This window comes from Mustela putorius, unplaced genomic scaffold (assembly GCF_011764305.1).
Source record: "Mustela putorius furo isolate JIRA1106 unplaced genomic scaffold, ASM1176430v1.1 tig00003913_pilon_pilon_pilon, whole genome shotgun sequence".
Taxonomy (NCBI): domain Eukaryota; kingdom Metazoa; phylum Chordata; class Mammalia; order Carnivora; family Mustelidae; genus Mustela; species Mustela putorius.
The window spans coordinates 7,025,022-7,043,750 of NW_025422060.1; the positions used below are offsets into that span (position 1 = coordinate 7,025,022).

An 18,729-nucleotide genomic window follows, 5' to 3' on the forward strand; every position below is an offset into this window, starting at 1 on the left:
TGGTTACAGTGGTGAGCCTGCTATTGTTATTGATGATTTGTAAGGGTGAATTCCATAGGATGAGATGTTAGATCTTATGGTTAGGGATCCTCCTTAAGTACCCAGAAAGGTGCTTTTTCAGAATTTCATATTCGATATCTTTTTATTACTTCTAATAGTCTTCCTCGTACTTGGTGTTCCAATGAGCAGTGCATTACAACATTGCCTGCATTTTACCCGTGTGTTAATGGGGATTTGAGAAAAGAAAATGTGTCAGTGATTCTACAGATTGTACACTGGAACAGCCAAATAGTGAAAATTTTTTTTTTCATTTTTGACACAAGGTAGGATGTATCCTGCTGGGATTCTTAGTTTAAACCAGGAGAGAGGGTCCTCTTTTGGTACTAGTTTTGAGTACCATAGGCCTTCCTAGGGAACATTATCAGATTCTGTTGGAAATTTGGTCTTTTTATTGTGGAAGAATCAGGAGTCAACCAATTTTTGTCTCCTGTTTCATTTTCTTTCTTTCTTTCTTTCTTTTTTTTAAAGATTTTATTTATTTATTTGACAGACAGAGATCACAAGTAGGCAGAGAGGCAGGCAGAGAGAGAGAGAGAGAGAGAGAGGGAAGCAGGCTTCCTGCGGAGCAGGGAGCCCGATGCGGGGCTCGATCCCAGGACCCTGAGATCATGACCCGAGCCGAAGGCAGCAGCCCAAACCACTGAGCCACCCAGGCGCCCCTCCTGTTTCATTTTCCATGAACATTTCCATGATATTTGGTTTCACACCTCTACCATTATGAAGTCATCCCAGCATTGGCACCAGCTCACCCTTCTCTGCCAAGGGGATGTTTGGGCCAAGATGAAAGCCGTTTCTGGGTGACTGGTAAACTCTAGTACCAGAATTCTGTCAGTAGGGAATTACTGGAATCCTAAGTTCCAAACCAGCTCCTGACAGCAAGTAAAATATATTTCAGATTTAGACATATCAGAGAGAAATTTTGTGTTTACAGTGAAAACTGAAGAAAATGTGTCATCACTAAACCTAATGTTAACTCCTACCATTGATGCTGAAACCTAACCTGACTCTATAACCCAAACTGGAACCCTGAATCCTAAAACTGAAATTGAGCCCAAAGCCTGGACTCTGAATCTGAGTCCTGGATCCAAGCCCTGAGCCACAAACCCTAACCCTAAACTAGAACTCTGAGTCATGAACCCTGATCTGAAATCCCAGCATGAAGCCAACCCCCAAATTTGACCTTGAACTTTTTACCATAAGCCCTGAAACTTAGACCCTAAATCATAAACCTAAAGCTCTAAACACTAACTGTTCCCTTGCCCCTCACTCTAAATCCTCACCCCAATCTTAAACCCTCTCCCTGATCTAGAATTCTGACTGAAACCTGAACCTGAACCCAAATTCCAACCCTTCACCACACTTTGCTTATGCATTCGTCATTGATAGATATTTACAGTTTCTACGTTTTGATTTTTGTGAACATTGTTTAGGTTGAGGGCTAGAGTTAGGGTCTTGGATTGGGGTGAGGGCCAGGCTTGAGAGCAAGTTTAGGTCTGATTGTGGGTTTGCTTCAGGGCCAGTGTCATGTTCGGTGTCACTGTTTGAGGGACTGTTGTCATTCCATATTGTTTCCAAGTCACTGTTCCTTAGCAATTTTTGGAGAAGCTGGGGGTATATTGGGCTCCATGCAGCTTGAATTTCCGGAATGAAGTGGCTTCAGCTGGACCCTGGGAGGGAGCAGGTGCTTCCATTGAAGGGGGAGCTCCCCTAGTCCTGCACTGCCCTCCCTCGCCAGCAGAGGGCGCAAGACCCCAGCTCCTGCCCTGAGCCTGACCTGGGCAGCTGCACTAGGGACAGGAGTCCAGCCTCATCAGGGCCTGCTGGGAGACTTCTGGAGGCACTGGAGTCGCTCCGACCCTGACAGAGGCCACTCCCGCCCTGACAGGACTCGCTGTGGAGGATGTGGGGTCGCGTCCACACTTACAGCAGTGCAGCCTCCTCAGGACCAGCCTCTGGAGGAGAAGGTGAGGAGAAGCCATTGGCCCTTTTCCGCTCTCTTTCCCTCTTCTCCTCTTTCCTCTTTTACCTCCTCTTATCCCTCATCAACCCCCCTTGCCACCTGAGCGGAGACAGGGAAGGCGGTGCGTGGTCTCAGGCTCCCATGGAAGAAAAGGGCAAGCTGTGTACACAATGGGGCTTCCAGGGTTATGTGTGCGGTGACGTGGCCTCCCGCAGTGCTATGTGCGGCTGCGGGTTCTCCCTTTTCTAAGCTTGATGTGCGCCCCGGGTCCCACCTCTGTGTTTGGGCACATGCGGATTTGGTTCCTGGGGTTCCTCAGACTACAGTCAGGGAGCGGCCTCAGTGCTCGTCGCCCCCCACCCTGCCTTGGCCGTGCGGGGTCCTTCCCATGTCCACACCCGCTTCAGGGTTGGTCCAGAGTCTGGAAGTTCAGGAGCGACAGCGTGGACTCCGTAGGCAGCTTTGGGGAGAGGATGTATATTCCCGGTGTCGGTTTCTCCCTGAGCACAGAGTGTTTCCCCAACTCCGTGTGTCTCCCTCCATGTCTGTCATCAGTGTTTCACGGCTGTCAGAAGACAGGTCTGTCACCTCTTCGTTCAGGGAACTCCTGGGTATCTTGGTCTTTTGGATACAGTCGTAAATGAGATTGTTCTCCGTAGTCTCTTTCTGATGGTTCCTTTGGAGCATGTAGAAATGCATGTGATTAGTGTATATTGATTTTGTTCCTTGCAAGTGTCTGGAATTTATGAGTTCTGTTTGCCTTGAACTCAAACTGCCAGTTATTTGACCAGCAGCAGGGGTTTATTTGGGAAGAGCAGAGAACGGCAGTCTGGGCTGAGCAAGCTCCGGTCCCATCACAGGCAAGTGCAAGAAACAAAGGAGAGGAAAGTTATTTCATGGAGGAGGAGGAAGAAGTTGGGAGGGGTGCTTGGAAGAAAGGTCCACTGAAGAGAGGCGGGGGTTCGGGGTGATGGAGGATTCTCCCCGGCTGAGCTGCAGGGATGGTGATTTCTTGTAGATGAACCTCCAGCTTCCTCTGTGGGGCCTGGAAGGGATGAGTCTCTCCTGTGGGGGATTCTGATGTGGGGTCTGTGATGGGCATTGAGCGGCAAGTGCCCCCTTCCAGCCTCCCCTTCTGGAGTGCCTAGTCCGCTTTACTGAGGCTTCCCTTCATGCTAACATGTGGCCTCCTCCAAGGGTGAGTGGCCTCTGCACGGTGGGTGACCTGGATCTGGGAGGGCTTGGCCTTCATCCCGAAGTCCGATGTCCTCTCTGCTTCTGTGACTTTGTGCTAACATGGATGTTTGGGAGAGTCATTTACTCTGCGGTGAGTTCAAAGTGCAGGCATCTTGTCACAGCTGCACACATGCACTTTATAATTTTACCTCTTAGATTTAAGCCTTTAACTTATTTTGAGTTAATGTTTATATGTGGTATTAGGTAAGGGTCCAGTTCCATTCCTCTGTGTGTGGATAGTCAGTTGTCTGGCACCCTTTGTTGCAAAGACAATTCTGTCCCCCCAGTGCAATGTTGACCACCCTTGTCAAAATGCAGAGGACCACAGGTGAAGGGGTTTATTTCTGGGCTCTCTATTAAATCCTACTGATCTGTATGCATACTTATTTTTTAAGATTTTATTTATTTATTTGACAGGCAGACATTGATCACAAATTGGCGAAGAGGCAGGCAGAGAGAGAGGAAGAAGCAGTCTCCCTGTTGAGCAGAGATTCCCAATTCAGGGCTCCATCCCGGGACCCTGGGATCATGACCCCACCAAAGGCAGAGGCTTTAACTCACTGAGCCACCCAGGTGCCCCTGTATGCATACTTTAAAAAAATTTTTAACTTTATTTAAAAATTTTCAAATTTAAATTTAATTTATTAACATATATGTAGTATTCTTTTCAAGGGCTATGCATACCTTTAGGACAGGATCACAATGTTTTAGTTACTGTTGCTTTGTATTAAGATTCAAACATTGGAAGTATGACCTTTCGCCTTTGATTTTCTTTTTGAAGATTGTTTCGGCTGTCCTGTGGTCCCTGAAAATTCCATATGACTCTTAGGATTAGCTTGTGTGTTTCTTCCAAAAGGCCTTTGTGAAATGTCTTGGGAACACACTGAATCTCCACATTGCGTTGTGTACTGTTGCCATCTTACCAATAGTATGTCTTTCATCACCGTGGGGAGTCCTCAGACTGATGTAGGTTTCCGTTACTTTCTCTCAGCAAAGTTTCGTACTTTCCAGTGTACAAGACATGCACGTTGATTACCTCTATTCCTAAGCATTTTGTCAATGTTGGTGTTTCCTAAAATGGAATTGTTTCCTTAAATTCCATTTTGGATGATTCATTGTGTGTGTATACAAATGAGAGATTTTAGTGTATTGATATTTTGTCCTGGAACTTTGTAGAATTAGGGTATAAATTACAAAGGTGGTGGGTCGTGCACAGAGCATTAAAGTTCCGGACAGTCATTGCCTTGGCGTCCATCTCGTGGGTCTTGCTGGCATCTGGAAGTGGTTATGCTGGAGGGGTCATTTTGGTGCCCGCCGGGTCATTGACTCTTTGACTTAAGAGATGAGCCTGAAGGAGGGAGGTCGTCGGTTAGGAAGGCCAGAGTGCAGGTGGGTAAAGGCCTCTTTAGCTCAGAGAGCGGGAAGCTTCAGGCCCCTGCAACACACCTTGCCCTGTTCATTGCTTCCAGCTTCCTGGTCGTGAGTTCTGGCCTTCTAATGAACTGGTGAGGTAGTCAGTAACACGTTTCCCTGAGTTCCATGAGCCGCTATTAGAGCAGACTGCGGGCAGACTCTTAGAACCTGAGTAGGAGATTGTGGGGACCTCCGATCTGTAGCCCATAGCTCAGAAAAATGCGTGACCTCTCTGCCCAGCCACTGTCTGACCCCTAAGGTAACAGCATAGGGATCCAGTGACCCCACACAGCAAAGAACACAGACTTGACAAAGATTGCTCAGAAAAGTCACTGAGCCAACAGTAGCAACTACAGCGAGCAGCCAGAAGGAGGCCTCGTGTAAGGAAGGTCTGATTTCAGAATGCTTCCATGATAATATTCATCGTCACACCCTGAACTCATCAGTAGGGCCAAGTCCTCAAGCTGGGGTTCTGGTAGCTTCCAGGTAGCTTCAGGTTGCTTCCCAGGAGAGGGCAGATTTAATCAAGGTCCGGAAGATGGGATGGGTTTCCTGACTCCCCGTCACCACCCCCTACCCAGGGCTGCAAGAGAGGACAGTTTCCTTCAGCTTCTCTTTGGGTCCCTGGTGGGATCTGGAAATTGACAGAGAGAGATGAACAGGAGAAAAGCAGGCAAAGCGTATTGATTTTTTTTGGTGGGAACCTCATATGAACATGGAGACCAGCAGAGGTGACTGGAGCAGGCGGCTCTTCTCCCTTTTAGGCAAAGAAGCCATGGATGTGGGAAGAACTGAGAGAGACAGGGGTTGGGACTAGGGCTGGTAAATGATGAAGAGGTAACTAGGAAGATAAAGGTTCAGTTAAGCAGGTTTGTTCCTACAGCCTTTGGGGCCCTGAATTCTTCCTTGACTCTGGTGAGAAGCATGTCCTCCCTGCGGTCTTCAGAGCAAGTGCCACATGGGAGTTTTCTGACCTGCTTCAGGGAAGAAGGGCTGATGGCTGGGGATCCGAGGAACTTTTTTCTGCTTCTGTTCAATGCAAAATTCTTTCCGTTTTTCTGTGTTGCCAAGGTGCCATATTTGGGCTAGTGTGTCCTGACCCTCACCGACCTGGTTCTGTGCTCCTTCTCCTCCTCGTATCCAGGACATTGGATGTGCTGCTTTGGAGATGTCCCAACCCTGGGGCCGTCCCTTGTCCAGGGAGCACCTGCCTGCAGGGTTGGGGGGGTGCCTACGACTTCCCACATGCCCTGTTGCTATGGGTGGCACCCCTCCTTGGGGAGATAGTGTGAGAGTGTGCTGATCTTACTTCAAGAAACTGAAGTGGTGGTGGGATCATACAGGAGTTCTAATGTTAGTATCTTGGGGAAGCTCCATTTCTTCCCACCATGGCTGTACTAACCAAGGTCAATTCTGAATCATTATACCTAAAAACCAGAGATTTTTAAAGAACCTCACCAGCAGAGAACCTGAGAACATTTTCAAGACCTTGCTAAGTATACTAACCACAGGAACAAACTGGTAACTCAGAAACTATTGAAATGAAGAACTGGTTCTCCTTCTCCCATGTCTGGCTAGTGCGCTGCGCTCAGGCTCGATCCCACCTCAGGCAGCTGGAAGGTTGACCTCCCAGGTCGGCTCCACTGAGATGGCTACTGTTTCCAGAAATTCTTCGGAATGTGTCCGGTGTTGCCCACCTGTGCACGGATCATGTGGATACCTCTGACAGTGGAGCCACAGGTCCTCCAGGCATGCTCCCTCCCCGGCCCCCAGTGGAGCCATCACACTGAGGGTTTAATGGGACAGGACCTGCCCCCAGGCAAAACCACCCGAGATTCCCACTGTCCCTACCTGACCTGCAGATGCTACTCAGTTACTCCTGAGCTTCTGGTGTCTTCCTGGGACCCTGACCTGGCTGTTTCACACAGCTCGTCCAATGGTACCCTCACTTTCTGGGATGGGGATTTGCTGGAGTCTGCAGTGTGTCAGGCTGCCTACCTGCATCGCTTCTTGAAGGTACATCGTCTGGGCCATCTATGGACCCAAGACGGTGGGTCTGTGGCCTGGAGGGTTTCTGAGCAGAGCTGGTGGGATGGGAGGGCTGTAAGGCCCAAGTCAGGTTTCCAGAAAGCTGTTTGTGGTCCCTGGCATCCTACCAGTTTTGAATCAAGCCCTGAGATCTTTAAAATGTCAGCAGTATCACAGCATGGGCCAGAAAATCACGTCTCCAAGTGCCTAACCCCACCTAAACTATTGCCACTTTTTGCACTTAAGCTGAGTACAGAGGATTTGGAGTCGGGGTTTGAGGGGAGATTGTGGGCCAGATTTTGTGTTTGGGGACACAGGCCATCCAGAAAGCTTGTGCTGAGCCTGAGGAGGGGGCCTGTGTGGAGACCCCAGCTGCAGACACTGCTGTCTGCCGATGCCCCCTCAACCTGCCCCAGGGCACCTGCTGCTGGGGGAGCACCTGGCCCTCTCTCCCGCGTCAGCGGTGCCTCCTCCCCTAACAGTCACTGCCAGCCCGCAGCCTGAGAAGGTGGATACCACAATGATGTCCAGCCTTGGGGACAGATCCCCTGTGTGTGGGACATGGTCTCCCAGCAGGGCTGAGTGCCAGGCCCCCCGGTGCTCGCTCTCCTCCTGGGGCCTCAAGGTGGCACATCCCCAGTCAGACTCCCTGGGCCCAACTCCTCCCCTGCTCAGAGACCACCCCTGGCCCAGGCTCCACACGCTGGGACTGCATCCTGTCATGGGCACAGGCTGGCCTCACAGACTCGTCAGAGAGGACCCAGTGCAGGAAGATGCAGGCCACTGCAAGGGAGATGCCAAGTGACCCCGGAGGGAGCACACAGGCCTGCACAAAGCATGGGGCTCTTGGAGCCCAGGATGCGATGTGGGCACCCAACCAAGGGGCACAGGAAATCCTGGCGAGGGTGTCCCGGTGGGGGGAGATAGACCACCAGAAGGTCACAGGAAAGGCAGGAGACAAGGAACATGACAGGACAGAGCTTCCCAAGGAGGTCGGTGGAAGGATCAGAGGCTCGCAGAGACCCTGGGATCACTCGGAGGCGCTGGAGATGTTGGTTGAAACACTGTCATTTGGTCAGAAAAATTGTGTCACAAACCCACAGTCATCGCTGGATGATTTACTCTTTGTTGCTTGTAGGAATCAGGGAGTATAGAGCCATTAGCACTCATGGTGCATGAAGTCTAGGATGTATTTACTTTTCATCAATCTTGGGGACAAGATTTTCCTAGAGGAAGTGCTAAGCATGGGTCTCTCTTTTGTTTTCTTTGTGCAACGGGCCTCGTTTCAGGAGCAGATTCCTGGTGCTCATCACCGCGGCTAGCCCTGAGGCCTGCCCCATCACCTCCCCCAGTGGACATGACCACGTGGGCTGGGGGTGCTCCCTGATGAAGCCCCAGTGCTCCTGTGGCCCCCCAGATCCTCTGCTGAATGCAGGAGGGCATGAGAGAGGGAGGGGGAGAAGGGAGGGAAAGGAGATGGAGCGGGACAACAGGGAGGGGGAGAGGAGGAAGGCAGGGGAGGGGGGGGGAGGCCGAGATGGGAGGGGGGCCGGCGAGGGGGAGGGCGGAAGTGGAGAGGAGGAGGACGGTAGGGTGGGGAGGAGGAGGCTTGAGAGGGAGAGAGGAGCACAAGGGAGGAGTGTCAGAGGGAGGGAGGGAGCATGAGAGGGAGGAAGAGAGGGGGGGGAGGGGGGCAGGGTGGGTGGGTGATAGAGTAGGGAAGGGGGTGGAGGGGAAGGAGCAGGGGGTGGGGGATGATGAATGGGAGGGGGAGTAAGTGGGGGGGGAGGGAAACCCCGAAGCCAGGTGCACACATCAGGAACCATTATTTAGGGTGAGGTCAGAGGGCATCACAGCCCGGGCCCGGGATGGTGGCACTGGGCACGTCCATCCATCCTCTCGGTGCTGTGCTTCCTTCTCCTTGGCCCTTTGTCACCCTGGATCCTCTCCACTTCCTCAACAACTCCGATGTTCCCAGGAGCAGGGTGGAAGGAAGGGGTCCCAGGAGGTGCTTTCTAGATCTCGTGCCCCCGATGACTCTGGGACAGTAGCTACAGGACATTCTGCCATAAGGACTGGGACTGAGGATCCCACCATCTCCTAGGGCGTTAGCGCTGTTCCATTCCCGGTCTTTCCCCCACCATTGCGCTGAACACTCCCGATGGTACATCCGTGAAAGACCGCGCCAGAGTGGCCGGGGGTGAGTGCCAGGCTGGGCACGGCTAGGTGTGGCTGCACCTGCTGCCCGGGATAGGTGCTGCTCACTGTTCCCAGTCACCCTTCTCTCCAGGGGACCTGCATCGACCTCCCGATCTTCACCTTCTCCCCAGGGAGAGAGAAAGCAGCTCAGGGGTGCAAGCATCTGGGCTGGAGGAGAAATCGCAAGGTAGGGCTTTAGGTTCAGGTTCTCCTTTGGGGAAGGAGATATCCTGCAGCAATGTTCTGTCATGTGGTGGGTAAACACTGGGAGTGTAATTATACTCATGACGCGTTTAATTGAAAACAAGTATTTTATTTTTAAAACGAATGATAAATAGTATACAGAACATGTAAAGACAAAATCAAAATCAGTATGTAGCAGAAAGGAAAAATGTACACGTCGGGCACAAAACGTTCCTGCAGGTTGCCAGGGTCGGGGGATAAAACAAAGGGTAACTGTTTGTGGAGCAAGGCTGTGGGCACCAGAAGGGGCTCTGGGCGCTCCTCAGGAGGAAGAGTAGGGGCGGATTCCAGAGCAGAGGCACAGGTGTTGTCAGGGGCAGGATCCATAGCAAAGGCAGGCCCCGGGACAGGGGCAGACCCCAGCTCTGCCCGGACAGAGTCAGCCTCGCTGTGGGCAGGTGCCCAGCCACCTGCTGGCTCCGGGTCTCCTCCTGAAGTCCCTGCAGGCACCATCCCCGCCTCTGGAGCTGTGGATGCAGGTGGGGCCGGCTCTGGCTCCTCCGACGGAGCAGCTATGACAGGAGGAAAGCGCACCGGCATGCCTGTCTCTCCATGTGCTTTTGCAGAGACAGAGCTCAGCCCAGGGCCTCCCAGAGAAGCCGCAGCCACGGAGGAACCCTCACCGGGACATCTCCCTGACTGCGGTCCGCCCGCTGCGAGCTCTGAGCCCAGTCCTGGCTCCTGGCCCCATACCAGCCTCTTGGGTCTCCTGCCCTTGGGGCCCGGCACCACCGACCCACCCGCAGACACCCACGTGCCCCAGCCCCCGGCCTTCTCACCCTCAGGCTCGGCCTGAAAAGGCTCCAGCTCCTGGACCACGCGGTGGTGTAGGCGTGCAGGCAGTGTCAGCGGCCTTCCCCCGGAGTCCCCAGTCCCTGCTCCTGCAGAGCCCGGTACGGTCACTCTCCTGGTCAGGGAGATGGAGCGGGTGTCCGCCAGCCTCCTTCCTTTCATCGTCACTAGTGCTCTGCACAGACAGACCCCGGGAGCCAGCCCCGACCGTTAGAGCCCTGCCCAGCCGTCCTCACTGTCTTCCTGCCCACCCCCCTGCCGCTCCCAGATCAGACCCAGACAGTGTGTGCACAGCGCCACACCTGGGACAGGGACCCATACCTGCAGGACACGGGATGCACCCTGGGGGGAAGCTACTGTCCCTACTCTCACAGGAGGCAGCCTCCCACGCCCACAACCCACCCAGCCAGCCTCGCCCTGGGAGTGAACATGAACTGCCCACCGGGCATCTGACCCCTTGTCAGCCTGTTCTTGAATGGGGTGGGCGCACCTCACATGAGCCTTTACACACACACACACACACACACACACACACACACAAGCATGGGGAGGGACCTAGCGCTGCACAGGTTGAATCAGAGCATGTGGGGCTGGGGGCTGGGGGCTGGCTCTGGGCCTCATGGTGTTACCTTTCTCTTCTTTTGGCCAAATGGCCAGAGCCATCGGGGAGCCTTAAGACAACATCCCCAGTGAGGGAAAGCATGTGCAGGGCATGATTTCTTCAGCTTGCAGCCTGCAGATGTAGGAACACAACAGAAGAACATGTTGCTTATTCAAAGATCCGCAACAAAATGAGCTGGGCAGGGGGCTGTCTCTGTGTGTGGGTGCCTGGTTACCTGGGTCCCCAATTGTGTTGGGCTCTATTGTGAGGAAAGTGAGGTCACCACTGCCTGGGGTCTGCTTACCAACCACTTCCTCCCACACAAGAGCCCCGCCCGGTGGGTCCCCCTCCCCCGCGTGCTCAATGCTCACCCTCTGCTCCATGCCCCGTCCATACAGTGACAGCCACACAGCCCACCCACAGCCCCTGCGAGGCCTGGGGGCAGCCAGTGTCCCCACTGTGAGGATACAGGGCTGGGTTCGGACTGGGTTCCTGCTCGTGCCCAGGGCTATGAGCCTGGACAGACCCTGTGCTTCTCAGGGCCTCCCCGGCTCCCCGCCTGCCCAGTGGGGGCTTCTGGTTTCTACTCTTAGGGACGCATTCAGGGGTAGGACCTCCAAATATGTTCTGTCCCTGCTCTCACAGGAGGCTGGTACGCACCCGTGGGAATGCAGGGATGAGCGGGGGGCTGGGCGGGGCATAGAACACAGCTCAGAGGGGCCTGGATCTGCTCTGGGGTCCAGGCAAAGCCACCCTCCTCCTGCCTGTCTCCCAGCCCTGTGGGAAGGTTGCAGTGAACTGATTCCGACCTTGTCCTCTCGTGACTCAGACTTCCAGGGAGGGACTCCCATTCGGTTTAGGCTCAGGTCCCAGGGCCTCTTCGGCACCCATGTTCTGCGCAGTCCCCACAGTGGTTCTTGGCAATTCTCGAATCCTGGTCCCACATCCCTGTGGAATTCTCTGCCCTCCGGGGGGATGGCCTGTGTGACGGCGCTCTCAGGACTAGACTAGGGCGAAATCATGGGCTATTGTTCCCAAGCCAGTTGAAGAAAGTCTTTGACTTCTCCTGGTTCCCTCTCTTGTGTTCTTTCTCTTGTCTCTGCCTTCTCTGTGTGTCTCCCTCCGTCTCTCTCCCAAGAACAGGATCTGGGAGTTCTGGGGGTGATGTAAGAAACCTCAGAAGCCTCCCTTGTCCCTGTTTCCCCCTCTCCTGTCGTGTGCTTCGTTCCTTCCTAAGGCCTCCTCACCCTGACCAGAGCCCTGACTCTGGAACCTCTTCCAAATGGGGACACTGAGGCTGCAACAGTATGCAGGGGGGCGGTTCCTGAGCTTGGTCCCCAGACCAGCGGTTCAGTGCTCTGCCACATTCTGCCAAGCCAGGTCATCAGGCGGCCGAGTCCCCAGGCTGTCCTGTGCTCAGAAGGACCTCCAGGGAGTACAAAGCATTTTCCCAGGACTGGGAGCACAGTGGGTCAGGGATGGAGACCCAAGGCCAACAGACTTTTCTACAAGCCTGCGGGACCCTAGGACATGCCATCTCTGCAGCCCAATTGACAGAAGAGTAAACTGAGGCCCTTTGTGCTGAAGCCCCATCTGGACTTGGCCATGGGGGCGTTATCTCTTCCTACTTCCAGTGGCCCAGGTGGTGATGGACGCCAGAACCCAGACCCTTCTCCCAGTGTCCTGGCACCCCCCTGGCCCTTTGGGGAACCCCCGACCATCAATCTGGCCTGTCTCCCCTCCCCATGCTATGGATCTGGGTTCTTGCCAGGGGTCCTGATGCCCCTGTCCCACGGCTCGGCTCTCTCTGACCTCTTTTTCCTTGCCTCCTTGTCACCCACCTCACTCCCAGGATGTCTTCCCATCTGATCCCCACCTGGTCAGTCTGAGTGGTGTGTGTGTGTGTGTGTCTGTGTGTGTCCGTGCAGGTGTACATTTCTCCACCTGTCTGGGGATGTTGAAGTTCATGTCCCCACATGGGACAGGGTGGGTAGCTATCCTCAAGAATCTGTGGGGCTCTCACCCCCAATGCAAACCTCATGGGGGGGGGCGTTGGGGCTGCCATGGCTGGAGAGCATCCCCGCTCCTTGGACTCTTTACCCCTCGTTTGTCCTAGGCATGTCCCTGCCTCTCTTGACCCCACGTTCCCAACTCTCCCTAAGGGCTGGACATGGAAATGCTTGAACTTGGCCACTCCTCCAGGGGTAGGTGGAGGACAGGTGCACCAGGCCTCCCTCCCGAGAGGGCCAGTTGAGCACAGGGGCCCTGCACACAGTACCTGTACCATGAGCCAGCCCTGCTGTGCACATGAAAGAGACCCATGTCCGCACCTGACCGGGTCCCCACATTTCCTCATCACCACCAGCTCTGTGGCCCCAAAGTCCTCTGAGCCCCCGAATCATGCTCATCCTGGGCAGTAAGGATCCGAGTACAAGGTCAAGGTACAAGACACCTGGGTATGCAAAGGTCACTGAATATCCCCCATCCAGGGGCCAGAAATGCATACTCAGTCCCAGGGTCCAGCTAAGTGCAGGCCTGTCCGCAGCCAGTCTTCCCTCCAGCCCCAGGAAATCCAGGCGCTCTGGGAGGCTGCAAACTCATTACAAGCTAGAGCCAAGCCAGCCCTATGGGGCCTGGTTTCGGGTCCTGGAGCCCCACAGTGAGGAAAGCTGATGCGGGACCAGAGCTGGGAGAGGACAGGGGGACTGTCCCTTGGGGCTATGGCTCCCTGGTCCCGCAGACTCTGTTGTGTGCTGGCCCCTAGGGCACCCAAACGCCAGCTCCCAGGTAGGCTGTGGGGAGGGAGACCAGAGTGTGGCTCTTACTATGTCATACGTGTCTCTCTATCCTATAGCTACAGCCTGGCCCACCAGCTGCACTCCCCCTCCTAGTCAGCCAGCAGCACTGTCAGGGCCAAGAAGAACAGGCCGTCATCAAGCTCAGGGGCCAGTGTGTGGCTGGACAGGCAGGGGAGGGCTCACGGTCAGCTCAGGAGCCCCTGGCTGGGCTGCTGGGGGCTCCGGAGGGCTGGTCCTCCAGCCCGTCTGCTGAGCCGCCCCGTGACCGGATCCATTTGCCTCCCCCTGTTCTCCACCTCCGCGCAGTGCGGTGATGCTGCATGATCCCTGCCATGGCAAGAGCATGTGGGGTGCTGGTGATGGACCTAAGCTGGGCACAAGCGTGGACTGCAGAGTGCAGTGGGGATGGTGAGCCATGTCACCTGCGAGCACCCCTTCCCCAAAGGACATGCAGCCCTTCATGCAGCTGCCAGGCCCCTGGGAGACTACACTCCTGACACCAGGTCCCTGTGTGTGGCTCTTCCTCAGCAGTGGACAGGGTGGGGATCCCGGGACATGGGGCCAGATCCTCTCTCTGAGGGCACAAGAACAAGGAAGTCTTTCCCTGGGGTCCCCCAAGGCCACATTAGAGGGGAGGTGGCTGCCCCCAACAGTACATTGAATTTCTTTTTCTGTTAGCATTGGGGTTTGGTTCTTTCACTCCCGGGCAGACGAGACACACTCTTCCTGAGTCCTCCTCGAATAAAGAGCTCTTGCAGGGTCCTGGGCGTCCTGGACCTGGAGAGGGAAGAGGCGCCAGTCCTCCCCCAGTTGTTGAAGGAGACCCATCCTCCCAAAGACAGGATCATTTCAGGTCATGATCCTGGGCGAGAGTGGGAGACAGCCCCTCATGGCTCCCGACTCTGGGGCTCTGGGTGCCTTTCTCAGGCACAGCAATGCCCACTGAACTCAGAAGCTTCAGAAAGAACGCGAGCCTGGACCAGGTCCTGCCCCAGGGTGGTGGCTGCCTTCCCTACCTCCGGAGGAAGAGGGACATCCTCTGTATCTCTGGGCAGGGCGTCCTCTGACCCACGAGCAGACCCTGGAAGGGTCTAATCCATCTCTGGAAGTGCACCAGCACTGAGTGGGCCAACTGCTGTCCATACATGTACACGGACAACATGCTAAGGAAGCACCAGAGGTGATCCTGGGTAAAGGGCCTCTGGCCGGCGGGACTGGTGGCTTCAGCACCCTCCAGCAGGCCCCCTTTCCCTGGATGGGAATCCTCCTGGCGTCTCTGTCCTCAGAGCTCCCTTCCTGCTGGTTTCAGGCCCATGGTAGGGACTGTGGTGTGTCTTAGAAGGCTCCACCCCAGCCTCCCTCCTGCACACATCTCTGCTCCCCCAGAAGCAGGGGCTGCTGCTCCCACATGCCCTACACAGGGCTGGTTTAAGGCACTCGTTCACTCCAAGGCCCAGCTCCTCTGGCTCTGTCACATACATGGTGGCCATGGCTGCCTGGCTGGGCCAGAAGTCCCAGGAAAGCTCTCCTTCCCCAGGATTAGGGTTCATATTCATGGCCAGAGAAAGAAATCCCACATGTCCTCTGCCAGAGAAGGTGAATTCCTAGGCCGGTTGGCCCTCAGGTGCCTGAGGACATGGGTGTCCCCTAGAGAGAACGGTGATGGGAGGCCCATCTGGGTGAGCAGCGCCCAGCCCAGGCCGCAGGTGCACCCATCTCCTAGCCATGCTCGTACTCAGACTCACCCCAGGAAACTCTGGCATGATTTTTCACAGATGTATTTTCAGGAGTGTTCGCCACTGTCCCCAGCAGTGCGGGAGAGAGAAGGGAATGCACCCATACTAATGCCCAAGGAGATGGGGGTTGGCTCAGTCAGTTAAGCCGCTGAATCTTGATTTTGGCTCAGGATGTGATCTCATGGTGAGGGACTGAGCCCCATGTAGGGTCTGTGTTCAGTGCAGTGTGAGCTCACAGTTCTCTCTTCCCCCCTCCTGCCTCTCCCACCAGTCTCGTGCCACACGGTCGCTCTCTCTAAAATAAATTAATGAAGTCTTTATAAAAATGGAATCATACAGAGTGTACTTTTAAAAAATAATAAGGAATCCTAACATTGATTTTGCCATTTTAAACATTTTCAGTATAAAGTCCGGTAGTGTTACTGGGTATTTACCCTAAACATATAAATGTAGTGATCCAGAGGGGCACTTGCACCCGAATGTTTATAGCAGCAATGTCCACAATAGCCAAACTATGGAAAGAACCTAGATGTCCATCAACAGATGAATGGATAAAGAAGATGTGGTTTATATACACAATGGAATACTATGCAGCCATCAAAAGAAATGAAATCTTGCCATTTGCGACGACATGGATGGAACTAGAGGGTATTATGCTGAGCGAAATAAGTCAATGGGAGAAAGACAACTATCATATGATCTCCCTGATATGAGAAAGTGGAGATGCAATGTTGAGGGTTTGGGGGGTAGGAGAAGAATAAATGAAACAAGATGCGATTGGGAGGGAGACCAACCATAAGAGACAGACTCTTAATCTCAAAAAACAAACTGAGGGCTGCCCGGGGGAGAGGGGTGTAGGGAGAGGGTGGCTGGGTTATGGATTGGGGAGGGTATGTGCTATGGTGAGTGCTGTGAAGTGTGTAAACCTGGCAATTCACAGACCTGTACCCCTGGGGCAAATAATACATTATATTTTTATTTAAAAAAAAAAAAAAGCTTAAAAAAAAAAGAATGCCTTGTTCTTTCTCACCCAGGCAGCCCTGCATTACCTGTACTAATGAGAGATACCACCAGTTCAGCCCTCATATATATATTTGACCTTGTGTTTTTCCTTTTGATACGTGTACCCCAAAGTCAGTGTCTGGATTGCTTTCTTAATATCACAAGAAGAATAGTGACATGGTCACGTAAAGGTCTGGGTCTCCATAACCAGACAACATGGCTCTGGTCCAGATAGGATGAAGACACAACCTCGTCCCATGAAGCAAAGCACACACCCTCAGGGGTCCTGACACGCCTCATGGGGGATGAGTTCCATTGCTCCATGGAGTTGTCCAAATGCAGAGGATACAGGCACCTTCATGGGTTCATTCTGTTTTCTTCATAAATCCCCAGTTCCAGTCACAAATGATTCACTGGGTCAGTTTCAGAGCCCAGGATGGGCCACTAGGTGAGCAAGACCCCACGGAGAAGGCTAGATATCCGCTGGGAGCACAGAGAGCCACTTCCTGTTCCCTCAACAACTTACATTCCTCACAAAGGGCACTGCACCCTGTTACAGCTCTGAGGCTGTGCTTTACTTTGAAAAATAATTTCCAATATCAGAAAGTGGTTCACGGAAGAGAAAAACATGAACCCCCGCAAAGGATTCTTGGACTATTTCAGAAGACTGCTTTCCCATTGCTTAATTACAACAGGAATGAAAACAGAAAGATTGCCCCTTCCACTACTGATTCAGTCAGTGATTGCAAGAAGAGCAGCAAATAACAGAGGAACAGATGTTCTCACTTCCACCAGCTAACTTTTGAAACGTCACCCACACACAAAGCACGAAGCCCAAACCAGTGTCTCGGCCTGGCAACATGGGGAGGTCTGAACTGAGTGACAGGGACGGATGACGAGGTTGTGCACATTGGGGGAGGCTGGTGGCACAGAAGCAGGTGTTCCGCCAGCTCTCCACCTGCACCTCACCTGTCCTCAGCCAGGAACCTGCTCCCTGCCCTGACCTGTCACAACTGTCACACGGGACACATAGCCAGCCCGGGAGCCAGCCCTGCCCACAGCCTCCTGCTGAATGCACTCCGCTCTCCTCCGGGACTCCTGTCAGCTCTACCCAGCCCTGGAGCTCCCCTGTCTGCCGCAGAGCTCCAGGATCCCCCCCCTTCCAAAATTACACTGGCCCAAGGCTTTCAGGAGAAAGACAGGAGGCTCCTTCCTGAACGGTTAACACCTCCTTTCCCCTTCTGTCGTGGTTCTCTGCACTTACCTTCCTCCCTGGGCAAACTGTAAGTCACGTTTCGATGGAACATGAACGTGCTCTGAGATCTGAGTCTTTCCCCACAGCTGTCCAAGGGCTCCTTGTGCAATGAAGTACCATATCCTATGACAGGGGGTTTTAAAACTATTTTTTTACAGAATAATACAGCCCAAATCATGTCATTTTTAGTTGCCCTTCATTAGGCTTAACAGTTTCTGTGTAAAAAGGCTTTCCATAGATAATACCTGCCAGCAATTTCATAAAGAGGAAACAGAAACTCTGTGTGATAACCTGACTCACCCAGCACCCGGCAAGCAGTTCCAGAACTCACCCCAGGGCTCCTCATGTCAAGACCCTTGAAGCCACCAGCATGCCTCTGTCCAGGAGAACTCCCAAAGACTCTCCTGCTGGCTCCACCAGAAATGAGACTACAGAGAAAATACAGCATGTATTTTCATATTTAGATGATCCATTTAGCGAAACTAGAAAGTTTAACTTGTAAATGTTAAAAGTCTGCTCTGAATAATTTTGAATTATTCCTTAATTGTAACTCTTCTGATGAAAGGACTAATCAGTTAGGAAACATCACACAAATGACAAGACATCATCCAAGTCTCTACCTGAACGCAGACAGCCACCTAACTGGATGCCGGCCATGCCACCACAACCTCAGCCCAATGAAATAAACACCATTAGATGAAGGAACACATTACATGTTAAAAACACGAACAGGAAATCTCATCTTCCCTTTCTAATCAAAGCGATTGCCTAGGAAAGAGAGGTTCCAAATACCTTCGTAAGCCAGAAATGAACAGAGAAAATGGGACCCCCTGCCCCGTTCTCCCTGCAGAGAAACTCAGGAACTCTGGCACCCGCTCTAGATTGCTGACAGCTGCTTCGGTTTGACTTCGTGGCTCCACTAGAGACAAGGGAAAAGCCCAGGAGGTTTGGGGTTAAGGAGAAGTTTTACCTCCCGCCCCACAATGGATGTGACGTTTCTCCCAATGTACCTGCTGCTCTCTCTGAACGCTGACGTCTGGTGACAAGCCACATGACTGACTCAGATGCTGAGTTCAAAATTGGGTCTTGTGGAGCCAGGGTGGGGAAGTGTTGTCAGGTGGAGATAAGAAGTCACCCCCGACCCAAGGCCTGCACGCCTGCTCCAGTCCCTGGGAGGAGGGGAGACACATGCTTGTTTCTTACGTAGTAATTAGCTTCATTCTAAAGTTGAACAATGCCACCGTCCTTTCTGGAGAAGTGAAGTTACTCTTCAAAAAAAACACCCAATTCTTCGGCCCTCATCAAATTGAGTGGGATCTGGTTTCCGCTAGCCTCCAGGCCCCCACCAGGAGGACGCCCCTGCAGGATCCTGACAGCCCAACCACCACCTCCTGGAACAGGGAGGG

General features: G+C 53.3%; 1 protein-coding gene across 1 annotated transcript; it reads right to left on the bottom strand.

Annotated features, from left to right (window-relative positions):
• Positions 1 to 9,198: 9,198 nt before the first annotated feature.
• On the bottom strand, positions 9,199 to 11,631 carry LOC123388849 (skin secretory protein xP2-like). The gene is made up of 3 exons (XM_045069178.1): positions 10,561 to 11,631; positions 9,919 to 10,046; positions 9,199 to 9,651 (listed from the first exon to the last, which is right to left on the bottom strand). Exons 1-3 carry the CDS (start codon positions 10,632 to 10,634, stop codon positions 9,215 to 9,217), a joined length of 639 nt encoding a protein of 212 aa, XP_044925113.1. The 5' UTR covers positions 10,635 to 11,631; the 3' UTR covers positions 9,199 to 9,214.
• Positions 11,632 to 18,729: the final 7,098 nt, after the last annotated feature.